Source organism: Vipera ursinii, assembly GCF_947247035.1.
Source record: "Vipera ursinii genome assembly, chromosome: 1".
Lineage (NCBI taxonomy): Eukaryota > Metazoa > Chordata > Lepidosauria > Squamata > Viperidae > Vipera > Vipera ursinii.
In genome coordinates, this window is record NC_139512.1 from 123,992,049 (window position 1) to 124,016,019 (window position 23,971).

Here is a 23,971-nt window from a genome sequence, read left to right on the forward strand (position 1 = left end):
GATCTTAAATAGATGCAAGGAGCTTGATTACAATACAGTTGCTTGTTGGCAGCATAATTGGCAGAATGCATATACATTGGTCTGTAAAAATGGTTACTTCATGGCTCTGGTGTTCTTCTCACATCTCCTTTCAGTCTCGCATTGCTAAACGGGGAAGGAAACTTGTAGACTATGACAGTGCCAGGCATCATTATGAATCTCTTCAAACTGCAAAGAAGAAAGATGACGCTAAAATTGCCAAGGTAAATAACCCTTGTAAGAGGTGGTGTGGCTGCTTTCTCTCAGTTGAAGAAAAATATGTATTTCATGCTGGGATAATACTCTACAAAACAATCAGCTTTTTTTAGAAGTAAAAAACCAAAACACCCAAACTTCAGAATTCCTGACAAACATGATTTTATCCTATGAATAAAAACAATGCAAAACTATTATTTAAAACTGAAATGTAAAATCAGTAGGAGTGTGTCAATGCTAAAAGGGGAAAAAAACTCAATGAAGAAACAAGAAGTTTCTAGGGGGTGAAAAATTCTTTCTATTAGTATTCCTTTACTCCTGAATTACTGAACAATTTAGGGTTTCTGGCTAATCTAGACTTTTTCTAATTTGACTGCTTGTGTCATGGGCAAAATGATTTGTCCAGGCTTTTTCAGGTGAAAGGCATCTGCCTCTATAAATGGAGGTAACTGCTCTGTGTTTCTATTTATGACCATTGTAGAGCATGCGGATGACACAAATTAAGGATATCAGCAGGAGTGATTTTGTGAAATTCAAATTAAACATTTGCTCAGTCAAGCTTCTCTCTATGACTATTGTTCCTTGTGCTTTGGAAAATCTAATCATGTCACTAATGGGGGAATATTTTTCAATTCTGTATAGTCCTCAGTTCATCTTAAATGACCTAAGATCTTATGGATGTTTAAATAAGTGCCCTTGTGCTTAATGCAAATTATTCCCACCTTAGGCTTAGACAGTTGTCAACCTACAAATGTTTAAATAAAATGCTACAATATACGAATAATCTGCATGGCTGTTATAATGAAGTTGTCTTTTAATCTTGGCTCCTTTTGAAGTTGCTAATGACCTATGGAGAGAGAGACTTAAGTAAGGTTGGACTCTGTTGCTTTCTGAATGACTAACAATTTCTTTCTCTGTTGCTCTCTGCAGCTGGAATGTTCATAAGCTGTGTTCACTCTGGAGTTCATTGAACATTTTGTGGAGCATTAATTACCGCTAGATTTAGCATGTCGTATAGGATTCATCCTTAACTTATCGCTTAATACTGACTTCTTCTGTTGTTGTTTTCTGTTGGGATGGCTGGTTCATCCTGGCCTCTGTTCTTCGATTTTTATTGTTTTTTTTGTATTTTTAAAAAATAATTCTCAAAATGTGTCTGTTTCTTCTTGTCTTGTCTTCTGAAAATGCTTTTGCCCAGCCTGTGTCGTTGCTTGAGAAAGCCGCGCCTCAGTGGTGCCAAGGGAAGCTACAAGCGCACCTCGTAGCTCAGACTAACCTACTGCGGAATCAGGTGATAGTCCAACCTGCCTTGCTGTCTAATCCTGCATGTGCTATTTCTGGCTGAAGCTCTCTTCTGTGCTTATTCCCCAGGCAGCGTTCACTCGAACCTCTCCCAGAAGGTTTTTTTTGTCTGGGAAGAATGTTGACTTAAAATTCAGACTCCTTGAAGCCAAAAACATGTTTGAAAAGGCGATATAGTTTCTCTGATTTTGTATTCCCCTGGATTAATGCACGGTACCATGTCCTCATGAGCAATTCTAGCAAATGTATGGGTGTCCAGTGAGATGATAGGATAGTAGGTGGGGAAGGGGTTCCATAGTTACTGTTTAATTTGGGTGTCTCCATTGTGTGGCAACTGGTATTGCTCAATTAGAAGTAGGGTTCACCTAGGGCAGGGGTCAGCAACCTGAAACAGTGAAAGAGCCACTCAGAACTGGTTCCCTCACAAAAGGAAAAACTGGGAGCCGCAAAAAATGTGTGTGCATACACGTACATGCGCACATGTGCAGAACAGGGTTTGACTGAAGAGTGGAGCCAAGGCGAGATATGCACCTACCCTGCATATTTGAATTGATTGGTTGAACTTTTTTAGTCCCACTTTTTTTTTGGACTGCACATGGCATAAGACTGGGAGCCACAGGAGATGGCTGAAAGTGCCTCATGCGGCTCCGGAGCCGCGGGTTGCAGACCTGTGGCCTAGGGGTTTAGAATTGCTCGAGCATGATCCAGTGTTTCTGGATTCTGAGATCTATGGATGAGAAGGAGGGGAGGGAGGTATATATCTACATATTATATGGTAGTCTCTTATTATTATTATAGATTCTTTTAACCTGATATTCAGTCCTTATCAAACACTTTGTAGGAAGGCTTATTATTTCCATTAACTTACCAATACTTAAAGTCCTTCACTCTCACGTCCGAATTTCAGGTTGGCTGACCAGGGTTCTTCATCAACATTTACTCTTCTCTTTCATTAAAAGTCAGCCATTAAATCCCAGGATCCATTTCTGGGAAATGGATATTGTTGTTTTATTCTCACATCGCTTTCCCTTCACCACACTCTATATAATAAGCAAGGAGAAGAGGATATACACACACACACAGACACACACACACACACACACACACACACACACAAACACACACACACACACATATATCTTGAATTTTGTTGTTTTAAACTTGTCTGTATGGGCTTTCTTTTGGTTTTCAGCTTCTGTTTGTACACGTTATTTTATACTTAACTTAAATAAAATCCAGATGTTTTTAAATGAATGTATAACAAGCTTTAAGTCTATAATTTTTAAGTCTTGTTCTGCTTTATGATTAGAAATGTCTCTGGACAATGTAGCCTTCCCTCTAAAATCATTTGAAGAATAAGGTGCCAGTAAATAAAATCCTGCCAAGAACTTTGAACATCCAAAAGCCTTATGGGTAACAACTTGGTAATAAGTGAATAAGAGTTATCAGATGTCTGTTTTCCATGAGGAACAGAAATAAAGACCAGCATAGTATATTGTGTTTTAACAGGGACACACTTGCAAAGTGTATAAATATGCTAAATGATGCAAATAACTAAATAAAAAGAAAAAAGAGCAAATACTAGAGGACCATAACTTATTGTTTTGAACAAAAGAAACCAGTTTCCATTTTTGTAGCTTCTCTGAGCTAATCAGTGAATACATTTAATTAACTTCTGCCTACTTTAAACCCAGTTTCTCAAATTGCAGATGGTTTGGAATACTATCAGTTCTGACCATTGGCTATATTAATTTGGATTGAAGCAGATCTTTGCTCCAGATGTGTGTTCCAGCGATTTCTTTGGGGAAAGAGTGGGCCCAAACCCAAACACCCATCAGTGGCAGCTAAGGAGAGGCAGGACAAATATGGCACTGGGAAGATTGGAGAGATGTGTGGTTGAATTGGTGAAATTTGCAGCTCTTGAAATCAAGGAAGTTGTTGTTATTAGTGTTGGGTAAGGGAAAGTGGAAAAAAAGAACATGGTAGAAGGATTAGGTGGGCCACTTGAAAGTGCTGTGCTTGAGACCAATAAGCTTCAAATATGACGTAGCCAAGTGGCTTCCTATCTTCCAATCTCCACAGTATTTTCTCTCCTTTACTCCCCAGTTAGCCACTACTAATGTCCACCTGGAATGTTTCATCAGAACTTCCAAATTTCAGGTTCAAAACATTCAAAACAAACTTATGGTTTGTGTACCTTCTAAAATGAGTTTCCTTTGGTAAGTGAGCTAACTTTTTATTCCTTGTTTCTAGCCGTAATCTCTATCAAAGACAGGCAGTAAATAACACGGAAGTAGATTTACATTTTTCTATCAGAAAGATGAGGGGAGGTTATCACTCTAGCTGTGTTCTCTTTTGCAATATATTCCAGAAGGTTAATGGATTAAATTGCTTAAGACAGCAAATTCCTGCCTTCCTACAACCCCATTGAAATGCTAGCTAAAAGCGTTCAGATGCTTTCTTTGTAAAACTGGCCCAGATTCAACTATGTATCAAGAAACTCTTTTTTTTATATTCATGAATCAGCTAGGCAGCTGTTTCATCTTGCTGAGTATTGGAATTCTTCAGTGGGAAGAATGTCACATTGAAATCTAATATTTTAAGAAATCAAATTTAAAAAAAATATAAATCTGCAGAAATTGGCACCTGAAATTTGAAGTGAATCCAGATGACATAGACAAGTAGCTTATATCTTAGCAAATGGTGTAGAGGTGACATAATGCTAAAACACCAACTAATAGGATTAGTATCTTAAAAGATTTAAAATTACTTTGATATAAAAAGTCTGGTAAAGGCAGATCACTAGGATTGCTTGTTCTACAGAAACTTCACCCCCAATGTATTGATTAGTTTCTGAATTATATTTGATATGTTAAAAAAGGCGAATTGAAAGAACTATTGTAATCCAATGAATATGCTTGTTCTTAGAATGTTTGCATGCTTGCATATTTATTTCTTGTAATATTTATATTGTATATTACTTCAGTCTAGACAGCTTTAAGCAATACATATGAAAGGAACAGTAACACTTTACAAGTACAAATGTCAATAAAGATGATACATCATATAGAAGCAACGATATAAAAACATAATTTATCTTTCAAGAATATCTTGCAGTGTTTCATGTTAATTGGTCAAATTCCATTTCTGCCATTTTGCATGCAATTTCTCAGCTATTATAAAATGGTAGAGAGTTGCCATAGCATTCCTTTTTTGCCTGTTCAATTTTGTATTGTATTGTTTTGTATAGCATATCTCAATATTTTTATATTTTATATTATTTTAATTAATTTGCCTTAAGATAAAGAGACAAATAATTGTCACAATAACTATTTTATTGAGTCTGCCAAGGTGACTCCTGTGGGAAACCATAGTATTGCAATTGGGTTTTACAGCCTCTTATTGTATTTTCATAGAGTGAACGTTGCCTTGGGTATTTCTGTCTCACAGCATTGGGCTATTTCAATGTAGATATCATTTTTTAGTTCCTAGAGCATGAATAATCCTGTCTGCTGAAAATGGAAAAGTAGACTAGCTCAATTTAAGATTCCAAGTAATAATGTTCTACACAGTTTATACACTTCGAACCCCAAAATTTGCTATTAATTTCTGATTGTTGCTTAATTCAGGCATTCATCATATCAAATCATGTGACACCCTGCCCCCATTTTTAGAAAAACCATCAGTCAGGCACTAGGGTAATTTTACAGAATATATCTTAGCATTTATCTTCACTAAGAAAATATACTGATCAAAAAAATAAAGGGAACACTTAAACAACACAATGTACTGTATTTAATAGTAGGATGTCTTATCTTGTGTTCCCTTTATTTTTTTGAGCAGTATATATTTATCCTTTAACCAAAGAATCTGACTTGTGTTGCTCATACTAGCACTTTCTAAGAATGACACCTTGACTTACATGTACTGTATAGTCCTTAGGGATCTCTTAGCGTTCCTGCCATTGACTGGTATATAAGCAATTTCTTTTTTCTTCTTGCTACTGAATTGGTAAGAATCCAGTTTCACTATTTATCCATATTATATGGTAGACCATATACGATATAAAATGAAGCTCCTGTGCATTTACTGGTTAAATATTCCATTTCACTAGGCTATAGATACATCTGTCCCCACTGCTTGTACTTTGTTAGGCTCTTTAAAACTTTTTGCTAGTGCTAACCAACTGGGAAGTATCAAACATTTTTATTAGTTTTACTTTGAACTGAATACTGCATAATTGCACTTTCATAGAATTCCAGAAGTTTGTGTATATGTAATAATCCTTACTGGTATGCAAAGCACTATTTCTAACATTCTTGTTGATGTGTTCTGAGAAAGAACTAGAGTAAGAGGTAGCTTTGTAGATACGCCTTTTGTAACTCCCCATATTAGCCACATAAACCATTTCCATTCATGCAGCCACATACTGGAATTCTCACCTTTATTGGGAACAGATGCCCAACATCTGAGGCCATCTGAGGGCAATGTAGAACATTTCTGTCAGCTGGAAGTGCAAGTGGACTTTAGCTGGCATTCTAATGAGGCCAAGATTAGTTTATCTTTGTACAAAGTAGACATCAGTTTTTCTTTATAGTGACCAAAGCTTAGTTGTCAGAATCTTCTCCCTCAATCCTCAATGGGAGAGAGATGGATTTGTGGGATCTTGATCAGCTTTGCCAAACCTTGAAAGGTAAGAATACTGGGCTCCTGGGAAAGATTGGGATATTGTTACTCCATTTGTCTGCATTAAAAACCTGGGTAGTTTGCCAGCCCATATTCTATTAAATGCTTTCCAGATCTCCACTATACTACATAGTGACCAATATGGAACTTATGTAAACTGTCTTCTGAGTGGTTGCATATGGGTTTGTTGACACCCCACAGGCTGAAGAAGAATTAGTAAAAGCCCAGAAAGTATTTGAAGAGATGAACATTGATCTTCAGGAAGAACTGCCTTCACTATGGAATAGGTGAGCGCTGAAAAAATGCTCGTTATTCTACCTATAAAGAAGCTGAGAGTCTCAGTTGAGGAATTTACAAGATCTTAATTGGTTTTTGCTCCATTGAAGCTCAAGCAAGGTATTTTGTCCATGCTATTTCTTTTGCTAAATCACATATTCCACATGAAAGCTGATTAAAAAGTGGGGTAAAGTTGAAGGATAAACATCTGCCCATATCTCTATTGACTTGTACTCTTTTATTTTCTAGTCGTGTTGGTTTCTATGTCAACACGTTCCAGAGTATTGCTGGCTTAGAAGAGAATTTTCATAAGGAGATGAGTAAGGTAAAGTTGCAAGACATTCTTCTTCCTATTGGTATCTCATATAGTTCTCCTTCCCTTTTTTTTAATTAGAAAGCTGTGGCTGTGCCATATTTTACTTTAATATAACGGATAAAGAATTTACACCTTCAGAGCAGCATAAATGAATTTTCTCTTCCATTGTACAAATAACTTGACAAGGAATAGGAAGACCACAGTTTAAAAGAGGAAATGTAAAAGACGGAAATTATATGCATCCGTTTACATAAACCTGCAACTTAATCCACTTTGCTTAGAATTTAAAAACCTGCATCAGGCAATAGAAAAAGCAGGTTGCAACATGTCAATATTGAAAGGAGAATATATAAGGGGTGTCAAATGACTAAATACAAATTGAAAAAAAGTATTTAAGAGGAAAATGGTAAAGGTGTTGAAAGATACGGCTATGCACATTATTTAAGATTCTGCCAAGTTTCCAACAAGGAGTTCAGGTTTGAATATATAAACTTTCAAGGCAGATATTGCCTGGTTCCATGCCTTTGCATTAACAAGACTTCCCAAAAGGCTCCTAAAAACTAGACACCCTGGGGAGGGAAATTGTATAACTCGTATTTTGCTCGTATTTCTAAGCTATTGCATATCTCTATAAATACCATGTACTGTGAGTCACAAAGAAGATTTAACAGTATGGGTGGCAGTAAGCTTAGTGAAACTGACAACTTACATGGTATTTGATCCACTGATATGATCAGATGGATGTCGTAGCCAGACATCCAAAAGTAACCCACCAAAATACTGTAAACATTTTTCAGCTAGGAAAAGATGTTCCTGCCGCAGTTCAGCCAAGGCATTTAAAGTCTTTACAACAAGTGGAAAAAAACAGGGAGGTGGACCACTAATAGTAAAGCTGAACTGAAGTTTCACATTATTTACATTGATCAGACAGTCTGGGTATGCTTCCCCATAGCTTATGGGAACAATTTGAGTGTAAACGTGCTAGAACTAGGCCACACTTACATTACACTTACCAAAAGTGCTATACATTCCAGCAACAGCGTAGCAGTTTATGAGGTAAAATCCTGATCAGTCTGTTTCTCTGGAGTAATTAGAGCTGATCCTGTTTCTTCCATTTTTCTTCCAGCAAAAGTGATGCCAAAAGACATCTGTATTTTAGAGTTAGATTGGCCCATGGACATGCTGCAGTGGCTGGTGTGGGCTGCAAGCCTAGATGAACTCCTTCCCTCAGGGCATTTCCACTACTTTGGCCTGATGTCTTATTTAGTGACAGACTAAGATTGCATAGCAACCCTGGCCGGACAATGGGATGGGAAGAGAGAGAAGGAAGATGGTGTTAAGTCCCACTGAGAAACAGAGAGTCTGTAGGGATGGGAGAGCCTGGAGCAGTACGAATATGTGAAGCTGAGCCAGAGGAGGAGGAGGAGCAAATGAATAAACAAGAACCAAACATATTATTATTTGCTCATATGGCATCTGTTTCAAAACATGTCCCTGATGGTGTCAGTGAGGTAATATAAATAAGTAGCATAATCTTTCCCTTAGCAAAATACCCCTCTTTGGGGATCCTGAGTATACTTACATATTTCTAAATGGGCTCTTTGTTATACTGACCTGTAATTTCTTTTCCTATTTTGAACTGTTGTTTATTTATTGTCTCAGTTAAACCAAAACCTGAATGATGTCCTTGTGACTCTAGAGAAAGAACATGCAACAAGCACCTATCCTGTTAAAGCTCAGCCAAGGTTAGTATACGTAAACCAATGTATAGTTTTCAAGAAGAATGGGGGGAAAAAACCTTTCTTGGTTAAAACCTGGGCAGCAGCACCATGTCTGTCTATCTTATTCTGTAATTAGTGTCTTCTGATAATATTATATTGTTTCTTTCTCCTTCCATCCTGGCATCCCAAGAAATATTTCCCAGTGCTTTTCATGGTTAAATGTTTATTTCCCTGTCTGCACCAAAACAAAACCTAGATCAAAATGTACATTAAAATGAGCATGGGGATATATGTGTTTTTGTGTATATGACAATTTTACATAAACACATATTTTAAAAATATAACTACCAGAATGGCAGGAAAAAGGAAGAAATGTTCAAAAAGAGTAGGAATCCTTGTATTTTTCTGTTTACTTATGAGTGAACCCTTCAGACTTCAGCTATGATATTTTTATCTAGATGGGTCTTCAGAAATTTAGCAGTTGACATTTTGATGGAGATACAATGATGGGAAAAATACATTTCAGTTGGGCTAAAGTTTAATTTGCCAGAATTGATTCTGTTATAACATAGTCTTCTTGACACAATATTCTGGTTTCCATATCTTTGTGTACATCAGCGTAAGTATGTCTAATAGAACTAATCACATATTCTTTTCCCATTTATCCTTGTCTCCATTTCCCTTCCCTTTCTCTGTTGTTTTCTTCTGTCAATTTTTAGATTGTAAGCTCCTCGGGGCAGGCACTTGTTCTCTTCTACTGTGTAAAATGCCATGCACATTGATGGTGCTATATAAATAATAATAAATAATAATAAACCTTATTCTCAGCTCTGGGGCTAAAGGCTGGCCCTTTGAGCTCCTTGACTCTGTTACTTATGATTTATATTCTTAAGGATCACAGCTCCATATCAGACACTTTTTAGCACAATTCCATAAAAAGAAATCAGATTTACACAACAATAAATGTATCTACAATGTTGTCCTTAAGGCTGAATATATTAGTAAATTAAGACAGTGCAATTCTGGCATACAGTAATACACACTGGCTACATTTAGATGATCATGAATGTGTTTATCTGAACTGGAAAACAGACGTATACATGCACACAAAGAATAATACTATGGATCACAACATTTTTTGTTTGCTATACGGGCAGGGATGTTTTTGAATTGCTGTAGGAAATTCAAGCAAAGTTGGTGAAAATTCTTTGATTCAACCCCTCCCCCCATATTGTATAATTATTATTGATGCATTTAGTATTTACTAATGAATTTATTAAATTCATTTAATTTTTTGAACAATACTGTGAAATTCTTTGTGAAGATATTCACTACACTTATATCTGTTAAAGCCAATTCCTAGTAGAGGCAGTGATAGGAAGAGGGTATAATATCTGCCAAGTCTTTATATATATATATTTTATAAATGCACATACACATACAAACACAATATTTTCTCCAACTCTCAACTCATACAGTTAAGGGGAAAGTAGGCCTCACATTTTTTGGATCAGATGGTTTCTGACTTTCATCCAAAGATGTGAATGATGAAGCAGTTTGGGAACTCAGATTCCCAGCTGCTCTGAGTCTGGGGTTTACTGTGTTTTTATTAATGAGATGCAATATGCCAAGCCATCATTAGGAAAAGGATTATCGTGACCTGACTGTACTTCTTTTGGAAAGCAAACTGAAATTATCTTGCTCCCTTATTTTTTGCAAAACTACTCCTACGCACATGATACAACAAAGGGAAGATGAATCTGGAAATTGAATTGATATCAGAAAATCTAGCAGTTCTTGTGTTCTTGGCAATGAGTGGAAAGCTTTAGGTTTTAGAGAGAGAGAGAGAGAGAGAGAGAGAGAGAGAGAGAGAGAGAGAGAGAGAGAGAGAGAGAGAGAGAGAGAGAGCGCTAATTGTAGAGCCTCTATAAATCACTTTCACTCAATACTGCATATAACTCATCTGTGATAAGAGAAAAAAGATACAAAAATGATGAAGAAAGAATGAGGGAAACTGAACAAATATATATATATATATATATATATGTGTGTGTGTGTGTGTGTGTGTGTGTGTGTGTGTGTGTGTGTGTGTGTAAATTACTAACAAAGAATTAAAGGGAAACTGAGATGCATTTCTGACTCCTTAGTCGTCCTCAGCCATATATACACAAATATATGAATTGTCCGGTGTGACTACTGCCTGTTCGATAGCCTTCAAGATAGGCTGAAAACAGGAAATAAAGATTTGCCCCAGATTTGTTTGGGGCCTAGCAAGGTAATCTAAATAGTTAACATTTGAAACATATATATATATATATATATATATATATATATATATATATATATATATATATATATATATATATATATATATATATATGAAGTCAGCAATATTAAGCTTAATATATATAATAATTTCCCAAATATATTTAACAATAAGCAAAGAGAAAGAAAAACATAGGTCTGGTTTGTTTAGGATGTAGATTTGTACCATAAACACTGAACTGGGAGAAAGCCACATTATAGTTGGTGGGGTTGATTTTTAAGTAAATATGCATATCATTGCTTTCTTAATGCATAGTGATTGTGACAAGAATTATTACTTTGATTTCTTTAAATGAAGTTTTGTTTGTTCCTTCTGCTTGGATCGATGTAATTTTAACACAGTGATTATTTCAGTGCTATAGATTCTTTTCTGTTGATATCTTATCTGAAAGGAGATATGCTATGCTTGAAACAATTATTTGTTTTGTTTTTTCTATGAAGTCTGGCTAAATAGGATTGGTTTAGGCATAACAGTAGGAGTGAAGCTAAAAATAAGGTTTCAGGGGGGGAAAAAGCAAGATTAAAATCAAAATGGAAACTAGGCATTATTCCATCAGTTAAATTCACAAACCAAAAGTATTTCATAAAATACCTTATCTGTATACTTTAGAAATAGAGATGTAAAAAATTATCAGCAACAGTATAGAAAGGACATGAAGATACATCATGAGAAAAATATTATGGGATGGCATGGGGATGTCAAAAAAAATGACATCTATTTTCAGCTGACATCATCTGAAGTACAATAGTTCAAACAATGTTTTGTGGGGCCATATTTTTTAGGATGCATTTAAAGACCCTCATCCATTCTGTGCCATAATTTAATGTCAAATTAATGTCTGGTTGGATTTGTGGATAGTTATTAGGAAAATATGTAACTGACCTAATTCATATGGTTATGGAGCTTTTAACATTACATTAGTGCTGTGACATCGCAATGGAAAGTGATTCCCATGTTGCTAATGTTTAAAGAAGATCACTTTTCTCAAATTGCAAAAAGACACTTTTCAAGGCTCACTGTGTTCATTGATCTTGTGACAGATCAATAGATAAGGAAACATCAGTTTCCAAAACACAGCCCTCTGCTATAACTATTGCATATTTCTCAGCCCTGTTCCAAATCAACTTTTCTTTTCCAGTACAGCTTTGAGGTAATCTGAGGATGAGTGGTGACAACTATCCCTCTCTTCCTCTTTCATCCACTGGGCACTGACATAGCACTTAATGGGTATATTTTTTTTAGTTGAAAATGTCCAGTGTGGGTACCTGTTACTGTGCTAAGATGACCCACTGGGCCACATTCTAGTTCCTCTATGAACAAATATCTTCACAGTAATTGCATTAGCTCATGCACGGAATCTTCACCTTTCTTTCTCATTGGTTGAGCCGTGTTGTAATGGAGATCACTTACGTGTGCCGTCCTCAACAGAAAGAAAACTAAACTCTTCTCCAGGCTGAGGAAAAAGATGAGCAGGTACCAGAATGGCAAAGTGATCTGATTTGGATGACAAAAGCAAAGGCCAGGCTGCATTCTAACAACATAGTGCATTGATAGCTTGATAATGTAGTTTTTTTCTTTTTTAATCTGCATGATTTAAACCTCTTTCTCTTAGAATTGTTTGAGATTGTCTTTGTGTGTGTCTAAATAATCCAAATATTTTATTGTTTGTTTTAATCCAATTTCCCCCAATACATTTTAGTGGAAGATCATCTGTGGCGTCTATGATGACAGTTTGTATGCTTCCTAATACATTCCTTAAGGATAACTGCAATACTATGTGCTCTGTACCTAGAGATAAATGCTAATTAAGGCAACCAGACAACCTAACACTGTTTCCTCTAATGGGTTATGATAGTGTGTCCTCCCAAATGAGGAAATGGCATTGCTTTTCCTTTAATGTTTCAAACTGAAGTGGGCCCATATTTTACACATATTGTGCAGAGTTGGTAGGACTACCAAGTTAACTTTGAACTAAGGCCTCTTAGTTTAAGGATGCTAAAGGTTCTATTTCACTAGAAATCTGTGTATAGTTTGTTTTAAATTTCTGCTTGATATTTGTAAAGCTTATGTAAACCCTTTGTAAGAGCTTAAGTTGATACGTTGCAGCAATGGATATAACAGCACTGAACGATGATAGACCTTTGCATTTAGAGCAACTATGGATAAAATTTCAGCATTTTTTTTGAGGAATAGGCAAGTTCATATATTGATAAATAGATTTTTGTTTCAGAGAAATTGTTATGTAGCGAGACAATTCTCCTCATATCTTCCACAATAGAAGTGGTGAATTATAATAGTGCTCCTGTTCTTTATTCATATTCTGTTGGTTTGCCTCCAAAAATATTTGAATTTTGAAGCTGGCTGCCAAGTAATTATGGTATGATTAATGTTTCCTTTTAAACTTATTTGCCATCAATTCATGAGGGAAGAGAAGGAGGAAAATGATCTCTTTATTCTATTCAGATTCTGAGTAAGGAGCCCTTATGACTTTGGGTGTTCCTTTGTGAAAATCATTTGGAAAAGTAACTTTTTTATTTCACTTTTTTGTGTGTTGTGATCACAAATCATGATATCTATCCTGAAGAGATGAGTATTAGTTGTACAGAGAAAAAAAATAACTCCTTTGAAAGGACATGGATTTCAATAGAGAGAAAAAGCTAAATCGCTCTTGGGAGTACATGGTGTTTTATGACAAACTATTGTAATGAGTGTTTTCTATACTAACTAGCTTGCTGAGTAAATATGCATGATGGCTGCTATGACGAAGTGATAAAACATGTGTAAAAAAAGAGTTCTCAGTTGTTTTCTTTCTACCAGCTGTCTGCCTTTTGATAAGATTTGGAGACACAATCCAAGGCAGAAAAGATGGACATAGTTGAGATGTGATTTGGTAGTTCATCTTTGATTACTTACATCTTCATCTTCCACATGAATCTCCAGCTGGTTATAGTTAGAACCTCTTAGAACCAAGAATATTTAAGAAAGCATAAGTCCTAATGAATTTAGGACATTTTATTTCACAGTGCAAATTTAACAATAGAAATGTTTATTTATTTTATTTATTTTTTATTTTTATTACATTTATATCCCGCCCTTCTCCGAAGACTCAGGGCGGCTTACAAGCTTAGCAGTAGCCTTCATTCTATGTATATGCCTGCTTGTTAGGACTTTCACACACACCCCCAAGCGGCATTATTACAAAGTCAGCTTAATTGCCCCCAACAATCTGGGTCCTCATTTTACCTACCTGGGAAGGATGGAAGGCTGAGTCAACCTTGAGCCTGGTGGGATGCGAACCTGCAATAATTGCAGGCAGCTGGTGTTACTTAAGGAGGCATTAGCCCACTGCTCCACCAAGGCTCATGAGAGTTTTAAAAAATTCTATTGCTATATATCAGTGTTTTTGATATTTTTATTTTAAATCTAATATTTGAATATTTAGTTGACAAAATGTAGTGTGCAAAGCAAGTTTTCATATTTTGGGGGTTTAGGTCCACTTTTTAACCTTTTCCTTTGCATTATTTAAATAAGAAATCAGTCGTCTCGCCCCTCTAAGCCACATGGCTAGCTGGTTTAATTTCAAAGTACTCATTGTATAACACAGAACACTATAGGATTACACACATATACAAAATTACTTAGGAGACTAATATTTCTATACTTCTTTGGAGCTCAGAGGTCTGCTTATTTTTAATGTATAATGAAAATCGTCTTATTTAAATCTTAAGAGAATATCCAAGAGCTGTTTAAGAGCCAAAACTATATGGTAGACAAACTTTGGCACTGCATGTATTGCAATTTAGATCAGAACATGGAAGGAAATAGAGATGTTGATTTTAAAAAGCAAAAGCAAAATACTTCCCCCCCTATATATTGCAGTTCAAACACTACCCTTCTCCTGTCTGTTGTTTGGTGTGGGATAGAAAATTTCTTTGGTAGCTTCCTGTGATACATAATCCCAATTATTATTGGGGAGGGGATTATGCTGGATTTCCCTATGTCCATCAGTGGTTGTTGTCCAGTACATTTAGAGGCATAACCAAGGTACGTGCACATATAAGGCATCACGTAATTTGGTTCTAAGAGTTTCCATTGCTAGCACTGCTCATCCCTTAAACTAGCTATATGTTGTATGCCTTGGGAGTTAGGTTTTGGCAGTGCTTCAAATTTACGTTGTTTTTCTCTTCTCTTGATATTAGGCACTTTACTACAAATTAAAGTAATATCAGTAGAGATGTTCCAAACAGTGGAAGTGAAAGAAGCATTTCAGTCTACTCGCAGAAATACAAAAAAAAACAACCCTACTGAGATGAGAACTGAGAAGTGCTTTCCGTTTTTTTTCTTTTTTTTCGTACAGTGACAGCACCAAAGTAAACAAAACTCCTTCATCTCCACCTGATGGGACACCCATCACCAGCCCTGAGATCAAGGCCGTCAACCATGAAGCAGAGCCATCCACTCTGGAAGCTCCTGTGGGAGGCATCCCCAAGTCTCCCTCTCAGGTAGTGAGTGCTGCTGTTTTCCTTGGGAATTTACACATTTCTACTATGTGTGTCCATATTTTTGCTACAGAGGACAGTTCGACTTCATCTATAGATCAAATACTTTTTTCCCCCTTCTTTAATAGTTTTAGGCAAACTCTATTATTTCTCTTTCTCTCTAAAGCTGCCATTTCTTAATCCAGTGTTCTACTTGGAAACAAGCTAGTTTGTATTATGTCATTAATGTAATGCATAATTATTCACAAGAGCAAGAAAAGACCTGGTTAAATAAGATGTCTTGGCATGTGGTAATCTCTGAGTAAAGTAGTCAACCCTAATACCATTGGGGTAGTAGAATAGAAATATTTAAGCTTCCTGAACCATTTTCAGGCACATTGGTAATTTTCAGACATTGATAATAAACTGAAGGCTACTCTTAGACCAGAAGAGGTTTTCCAATAGGCCTATTACAGCCTTCTCTTTGCAAATTGTTTAATGTCTTTATTAAAGGAAAGGCATCACCAACTGCATCCTGTGTTTGGAAATGACATCAAACATACATGATTTCTCATGCAAACAATGACATTATGTCCTTGCAAGTTACATGACCTGCATGATAACATCATCATACTTGGGTTTTCATTTGACCCCTACTTGCCCTCCTCTGCAGATGCCCATGTATACTTATAGAGCCTTGGTGGAGCAGTGGGCTAATGCCTCCTTAAGTAACACCAGCTGCCAGCAATTAGTGCAGGTTCAAGTCCCACCAGGCTCAAGGTTGACTCAGCCTTCCATCCTTCCGAGGTAGGTAAAATGAGGACCCAGATTGTTGGGGGCAATTAAGCTGACTTTGTAATAATGCCGCTGGGTGTGTGTGTGAAAGCCCTAATAAGCAGGCATATACATAGAATGAAGGCTACTGCTAAGCTTGTAAGCCGCCCTGAGTCTTCGGAGAAGGGCGGGATATAAATGGAATAAAAATAAAAATATTATTTTATTTTAAAAAATGAACATTTTAGTTTGTTTGCTAAATATCTGTCAGTGTGGCTTTCATCTGATTTAATCCAAGTTCACTTTGGCTTCCCAAAAGTAGCTTTGTTCTAGAAATTTCAGCACCAATCTTTTGAGAACCAACTGCTAGTTAAAAAAATAACTGATTTGCCAGCAGATAAATGTGCTTGAATTTAATTATAGTTATATGAAATAAATTATGAATTCCTAGCATGTTAGAGTAGTGGTGGATCTAGCTAAATTAACTATAAGTCATTATAATACAATCACTATTCCTAGGTGAGCACACTTATTAAATTTCTAGTTTCCAAATTGATTGTAGAAACACCCCACCCTGCCTTGACATGCGGTCATTTTTTTAAAAAATGTGGTTGTCCTGTTTTTATAAAACCACCAATCAAAGTTGCAAACAGAATACATGTATCAATCCTATTGGGGAAACTTCTTTGGTCAGTGAAGAGCAGTGTTCTTGGGAGAAGGAAAAACCCAAGATCTGTATTAGCAGTACTCTGGGTTCAAAATGAATCTTTAAAGTCAGTTTAGAAATATGTTAAAACTCAGGTATGAAGGATGTAAAATCTAATTATAGTTAGAGATAACTTGGATAAATGACTGTTTGGTTCAACAGTGTGAGCAATATTTGCAACGCTGTTTCTGATGTGATTTTCCACTCCATCTATGAATTTGTTGTTATTAGTTGCGAAGTCGTGTCCGACCCATTGCGATCCCATGGACAACGTTCCTCCAGGCCTTCCTGTCCTCTACCATCTTCTGGAGTCCATTTAAGGTCACGCCTACTGCTTCAGTGACTCCATCCATCTATGAATAGGGCAATGGAAATATGCTGCTTTGTGTATTTGATTTCCATTTGGACTGAAACAGTAGTCATTTGGACAAGAAATTGGTCCCCATATTTATGTTATTAATTTGCTAATAAGAACCAAAACACTATGGCGGCCCAGTTGCTATCCAGCAGCAATTTTAGTTAATAATACATTATAACAAGTACATTTTACTTGAGATAAAGTTGCAGAATTGTTTTGTTTCAGTAAAATAAAACTAAAAGTGTTCCATGGGGCCAGCCATTATGTGAGTAGTTTTCATTTAGATCAGGAGTGTCAAACTGCCGACCCATGGGCTGGCTGCATCATACAGAGGCCACGCCTACCCCAGCTCTGGCAGTGCGAAAAAAGTCATGACACGTCGTGACATGTCTCATGACGTGGTGAGTTTGACACCTGTGATTTAGACCAATTTGCTGAGACAATGCTGGTAGAATATAGTAGTATAATGTATATGTTTAATGTCTTCAAATGTTGTCATCTTTCTCTCTCTGATTTCTAAGGCAAGTTTTAACCAATCTTGAAAACTTCTTTGGTTGCTTTTTAAATACTTCTATATTTTCTTCTTTCTTTTTTAACTCTAACAATGTTGCTACTACACTGTCTTACTGGAGTTTTAAATAAGTCACTTGGCTAAACTTGAATTCAAATCATTTTCATAGTTTAGAACATTTTTGGTGATCATTAATGTAATAAGCTACCCAATTTGTAAATGAGTTATCTGAGTTTTAATGTGATGTACTGAAAGTGTATCTGGACGTACACATGTACCTCATTGCGCTTGGTAACTAGACCCCAACTTGGGTGTCTTTTTAAATGAGCAAACAATTCAGAGCCATCCTCTAAGGTGTAAGGATAGTATACTTAAACAAATGTTAAGCTCTCGGGGATGTATGCTATTGATTCCAAATTTATTGTGAGAGCAGCAATCTCTGTTGCTTACTTTTTTTCTAAATAATTGTATCTTTTTGGAAAGGTTCTCTTCAGTCACTGCAGCTTATTTCTATTCCTCCTTCCCATCCCGGTAGAAATAGAAACAGCAAAGCAATGAGCAATAGTTGTGACCCCATAGTAATAAACAGCACCTTGTCTTCTAAAACAGTGCAGGAGATGAAAAGGAAAGATGATTGTGGGGGAGACACCAGAATGCACTAGGTGTAGATCTCCTCAGATTAATGGCTTTATAGCCAGAAGACTGCTTAGTGTTCTACACTTTGAGCTGGGCTCGTATATGTTGTAGAATTTTGCTATTTATTCCTATGCTGAGAAATGATTTTCATATCTTTCCAAAAATTTGGAGAGAACTAATAATAAAGATTTTCTGTTTCATAAATTGTATAAAATGATGAGGTATGTAGTTTGACCTATTTTTAATTGATTTTTTCCGTAGAAAAATATCCATTAGCAACAGAAATCAGATTCATTATAGTAAATATCTAGTGTATTGTATTCAACACAATGCAGAATATTAAGTCATGAGGGAGAATGGATAACTCAGCTAAACTATTTCTATCCTTCCCCACCAATGTTGTAGGCTCTTTTATCTTCAGCAACTATTCCTGTGTTGTACATAGCCACTTTCGTCTTAATTTTGACTTAGATTAAGCAAGCTTTTGAAACACCACGGCATCCTGCAAACTCTGAATAGAAGTAGTAGTAAGAGTAGCATAGACACCATCAGCAAAGCTTCTGTTATACCATCTGCATTTGTCACTAAAAACACTGTTCTTTCTAGACACCTTCCACCCCCACCTCCCAAAAGAAAGATTACGGTACTTAAGAAAGATTCTTACTCTGAGGAGAAGGGGCTACTGACACTATCGCAAAAGGAGAAAACATATGTGGTGCACACTGCCCTCAGCTGGCCTTTCTCTTTCAATGCATAATAAAGCCTGTTATCACTTGGTATGCTCAACAACAGGCAAAATCAAAAGGCCTTAAAATAATCCTGTAAGAGGATTAATTTCAGCCTCTTCATAATTGTATGAATAAAGCATCAACAAATCATGTATCCCTGAGAAAACACAATTGACCCTTTTAGCGCAGTGGTGTGATGTGTATCTGGGGTAAATTATTACATTCAGTGTTAGGAAGTAAAAAAGTGAATATCTTGATATAAGATTTTAAAGGAGTATTTGAAAATTTTAGGGACATTGACAGAAAGCTCTCCCTTCTGTAAATAACATAAAATATTTAAACTTTGCAGAGAGTCTCATCTTTTAAAACTCTGTATTCTTGTATGAAATATGTTTAATGTTTTGGTTCCAAATTATCTTTTTCTTCCAGTTCTTCTTGCTAGAATACAATATCTGTCACCATAAAAGAATAAAGCTGAGCAGTTACTGCTCTGTCATTACAAGGATGCATCATTCAAATTTAAAATAACATTGTTATGAGAGAAAAAAATGCAGAAGGTCAAACAAATTAATCTCCTCCCGAACGGTAGGTATGATGTAGACCAGGGATGTCAAACTGGTGGCCTATGGGCCGGATGCATCACATGCAGGACACACCCACCCCGGCTTCGCGAAGGCAAAAAACATCACGATACATCACATGATGTGATTGAGTTTGACATTGGTGATGTAGACTATGTCCCATTTAATGGGATATATACCAACTTTGCACTTTAGAAAAACTGCAAGTAGAAACTTTAATAGTACCAACACTTTGAAGATAAAATGTAACAAAAAAACCTACGGTAATAAGATAGCAGTTTGTAGGGTCTGGGGTGAAAAGCTAATACCTAAATTAATATTGCAGACAAATACAGCTTATGAAGTCTAAAAACAATGATTAAAAGCACTGTAAAAATGCTATAGAAACCACTTATAAGATACATACAATACACACACACTGTATACACACACACACACACAAACAAACAAACAAACAAATACACACCATATATATACACTTTCATGTTACAAGATTCCCTCCAACTCAACATAGCAGTCCTGGATTAACCATTAAGCAAAATAAGTATATTTATTTAATCCGATATGCATAACTGTTGCCCTTAACTTTTTTCCCTGTCACCCTTGAGTCATATATTTTTTAATTATCCTCCATTGTTTTGTTTATTTTCTTTTAATGACCCTATAATCCCTTGCATTGGGTTGGAGTCGGGGGTGACTGAACAGAGTTCCAGCATTTACTGGCTGGATGCGCTTCCTGATACCCATATGAATTATCCTTATTTTCCATATTTGACTTTAATTTTCATTGTTATACATTTTTTTTGACATGGTGAATGACTAAAGTTTTAAAGTTTGGTTTGATGTTGTCATTTATCACATTTGTTTCCTTCCCATGCCTTTCAGAGAGGGGCAGTATTTTGGGACTCTGCTTGGGGCATCCGTTGGGCTTAATCCTGTCCTGCCACAGAGAGATTACAGGGAAAGTCTCAAATGAAACTGACCATAAAATGTGAATCTCAAAAGGACAATCTTTTTATTGAGTCAGTTATTATGCTGCAAATCTATTATTATAGCTCTAGAAGAAATAATAAACATAGTAATTAGAATGATTTCACCATCCCATTGATGCTAATTAAGGTCAAATTGCTTTAATTTATTTTTTATGTAGCAATATTAAGGGATCTTACATTCATTTCTGCTTTTTATAAAGTACTTCAGGTGCCTGCTGTAAAGAAAAGCATGCAGCTGTTTGCAGAAAAAGTAACAAAACAATTGCAGCAAACAATCAGAGTATGCGAATGCCCTCAGAAGACAAATACAATGTGGAACCACACCCATGAATGCATATCTCTGATAAGCATGGAAAGATTGCAAGTGATGAACCTAGAAGAATAGATTAGAATAGAATAGAGCTGGAAGGGACCTTGGGGGTCTTCTAGTCCAGCCCCCCCCTCCCCCCGCTTAAGCAGGAGAACCTATACCATTTCAGACAAGTGACTGTCTGGCCTCTTTTTAAAAATCTCCAGTGATGGAGCGCCCACGATTTCTGGGGGCAAGCTGTTCCACTGGTTAATTGTCCTGTCAGGAAGTTTCTCCTTAATTCCAGGTTGCTTCTCTCTTTGATCAGTTTCTAACCATTGTTTCTTGTCCTGCTCTCTAGTGATTTGATGAATAACGTGACCCCCTCTTTTTTGTGGTAGCATCTCAAATACTGGAACACTGCTATCATGTCTCCCCTATTTCTTCTTTTCTTTAGACTAGCCAAACCCAAGTCATGCAGCCGTTCTTCATATGTTTTAGTCTCCAAGCCTTTGATCATCTTAGTTGCTCTTCTCTGAATTTTTTGCAAACTCTCAACATCCTTTTTGTGATATTGTGACCAAAAGTGGCTGCCGTATTCCAGGTGTGGTCTTATTAGGTTTTATAAAACGGTACTAATACTTTGCATGATCTTGATTCTGTTTATACATCTCAGGATTATATTAGCTTTTTTGGCTGCTGCTGCACACTGCTGGCTCATGGTCAAGTGCTCGTCCACTAGGACTCCAAGATCCCTCTCACAGTTACTGTTTTTAAGCCAGGTCTCACCCAGTCTGTACTTGTACCTTTGATTTTTCCTGCCTAATGTAACACTTTGCTTTTCTCCACATTGAAACTCATTTTGTTGGATAGGGCCCATTGTTCAAGTTTGTCAAGATCTTTCGGGATCCTGAGTTTGTCTTCTGGGGTGTTGGCTACTCCTGCCAGTTTGGTGTCATCTGCAAATTTGATGAGTTCCCCTTCAATTCCCTCATCTAAAACTGTATTATAAAATAGTTCCATAAAGGAAGAGATATCTACTGTATCTCTAAACTAGGGAATTTAAAGCCCTTGTTAACAGCTGTTTGTATAGCAGCAGAACCAACTGTAAATGTTGTGACAATGGCAATGTAAATATCCATGGATCCGCTGATTAAGTGACCATTTTATTACAATGAATTTAAACTGATTTAAACAAAGAATAATAAAACTGTAGGATGCTCTATCCAGCATCTACCCAGGATGCTCAAATGAATACATTTGAAATGCAAACATTGGCAGGCCTGGAGAATAAAACTTCCACAGATAAAGTTCTTATGGGATCAGATAGCAATTTCTGTAAAAAAAACTATTAGTGTACATTAAATAGGTCATATTCTGAAATGGTCACTTGTAAACTTCATGACTTGCAGGTCATGAAGAGGAAAAAAAATCTACCCATACATACTGACCTAAATATAAATTTAGCAGAGGATATGACTCTACAGCAAGTGGAAAACAAGACTACTTTTTTGCAATGAACATCTCTGGTCTTTTGAAAGACTGGTGGCTGCTATTTCAAGTCAGAGGACCTTTCTTTTAGGAACTTGATTTGTAACTCTGGCATCATGTTGCTTGTAGATGAATTGAATTAGCGTAGCAGAGTTTCAGTATCACAGAAATAAACATGAAGGGATGAACATTAATTAATGTGTGTTTTCCCACTGTGACTGCTAACTCAAGTAAATAATTTATGGAATAACAGGAACCGCCCATTTAGGAAAAAAGTTCCAATATGGGACCAGCCATGCTGCTCTAAAAATAAAAGGACTAATTATGGTGAGCGACATTTGACACATCTTTATTTTCATTGAATGATGCAGTGGAAGAGGACCAGGAAGGAGAGTATACCTGATGGAATTCAAGCAGAGCCAGATCCATTATACAATGATAATATGTACCTTCCTATGGGACATGAAATTCTTTGGGTGTTATGACCAAGATGGTCAAAGCAAGCCTCTAGAGAGTTCTTTATTTCTCTTAATCAGTGTTCCAGCCCTCCAACAACCCATAAGGTGTCATCTTCATGCTACCCTGAAGGCAGCCACCCTCACTGCCCCCCAAATCAGCCCCTATAGTATCAAGAAAGCCCACAGTACCAAGAAACCATGCTCACAGGGCAAGGCCCTTGGTTCCAAGTCCAATTTACCAGGCAGGGTCCAGGCCCAATACAAGGGCACCAGTGGTGGGATTCAGATATGTGAACAACTGGTTCTCTGTGTGGATGCCACTTCCGGAAGTCCATTCTGGTCCTGGGCAATAAAAAATTAGCTACCGGTTCTGCTGAAGTGGTGCGAACCAGCTGAATCCCACCACTGAAGGGCAGTCCTCAGGACAAGGAACAGGTCCCAGAAAAGAAGCAGTTCCAAAGCCCCAGTGAAGCAAAGGCCAAACGCAGGCCACAAGAGAAAAACAATCTTCCAAGCAAGGCAGGGCAAACAGCAGCAGGCACAATTAAAAGCCAGGAGAGCGTAAGCCAAAACAAACAATTGTTTTGGCAAAGACTAACTCTCCACAGTTTCTCCTTAAGTTACTCCCCTCCAGGTGTTCCTTGTGAGGAGGGGTGTGGCAACCTCCTCCCGAATAGCCTTGCAGCCCTTCTCTGGGCTTGCCTACGCTCCACTCTCCTTGCCCTTGGATCAGTGGAGCAGGCAGCTGTTTCTTCTCAGAGGAGATTGGCTGCCTATCAACACCACTGCTGGTCATTAGCTGATCCTCCCCTGTCCCTGAGGGGCCTGGGATAGCACCGTCCTCAGCCCCTGCCGTGCATTCCCTGTCAGATGGTCCCAGCACCAACTCTTTCTCCTCCTCTGAACTGGCCTCTGATGGGGCCATGACTATTGGGACTATTGAAATTTAAATAGAAAGAGATAGGCCAGGGGTAGGCAACTTTGGCTCTTTTATGACTCGTGGACTTCAAGACTCCCAGAATTCCTGAGCCAGCTGTGCTGGCTCAGGACTTCTGGGAGTTGAAGTCCACGAGTCATAAAAGAGCCAAAGTTGCCTACCCCTGAGGTA

General features: G+C 37.0%; 1 protein-coding gene across 7 annotated transcripts in view; it reads left to right on the forward strand.

Moving 5' to 3' along the window:
* BIN1 (bridging integrator 1) overlaps positions 1–23,971 on the forward strand; it is a 132,126-nt gene that overhangs the window by 77,961 nt on the left and 30,194 nt on the right. For 3 of the 7 annotated variants that reach the window (XM_083349859.1, XM_083349861.1, XM_083349864.1), the window contains exons 6-12: positions 135–242; positions 1,433–1,525; positions 6,424–6,509; positions 6,748–6,823; positions 8,477–8,559; positions 12,290–12,334; positions 15,219–15,363. In XM_083349859.1, coding sequence (XP_083205985.1) covers positions 135–242; positions 1,433–1,525; positions 6,424–6,509; positions 6,748–6,823; positions 8,477–8,559; positions 12,290–12,334; positions 15,219–15,363 — 636 coding nt within the window. The remainder of the gene's footprint in view (positions 1–134; positions 243–1,432; positions 1,526–6,423; positions 6,510–6,747; positions 6,824–8,476; positions 8,560–12,289; positions 12,335–15,218; positions 15,364–23,971) is intronic. The other 4 variants (XM_083349860.1, XM_083349865.1, XM_083349862.1 and 1 more) reach the window with 3 other exon arrangements.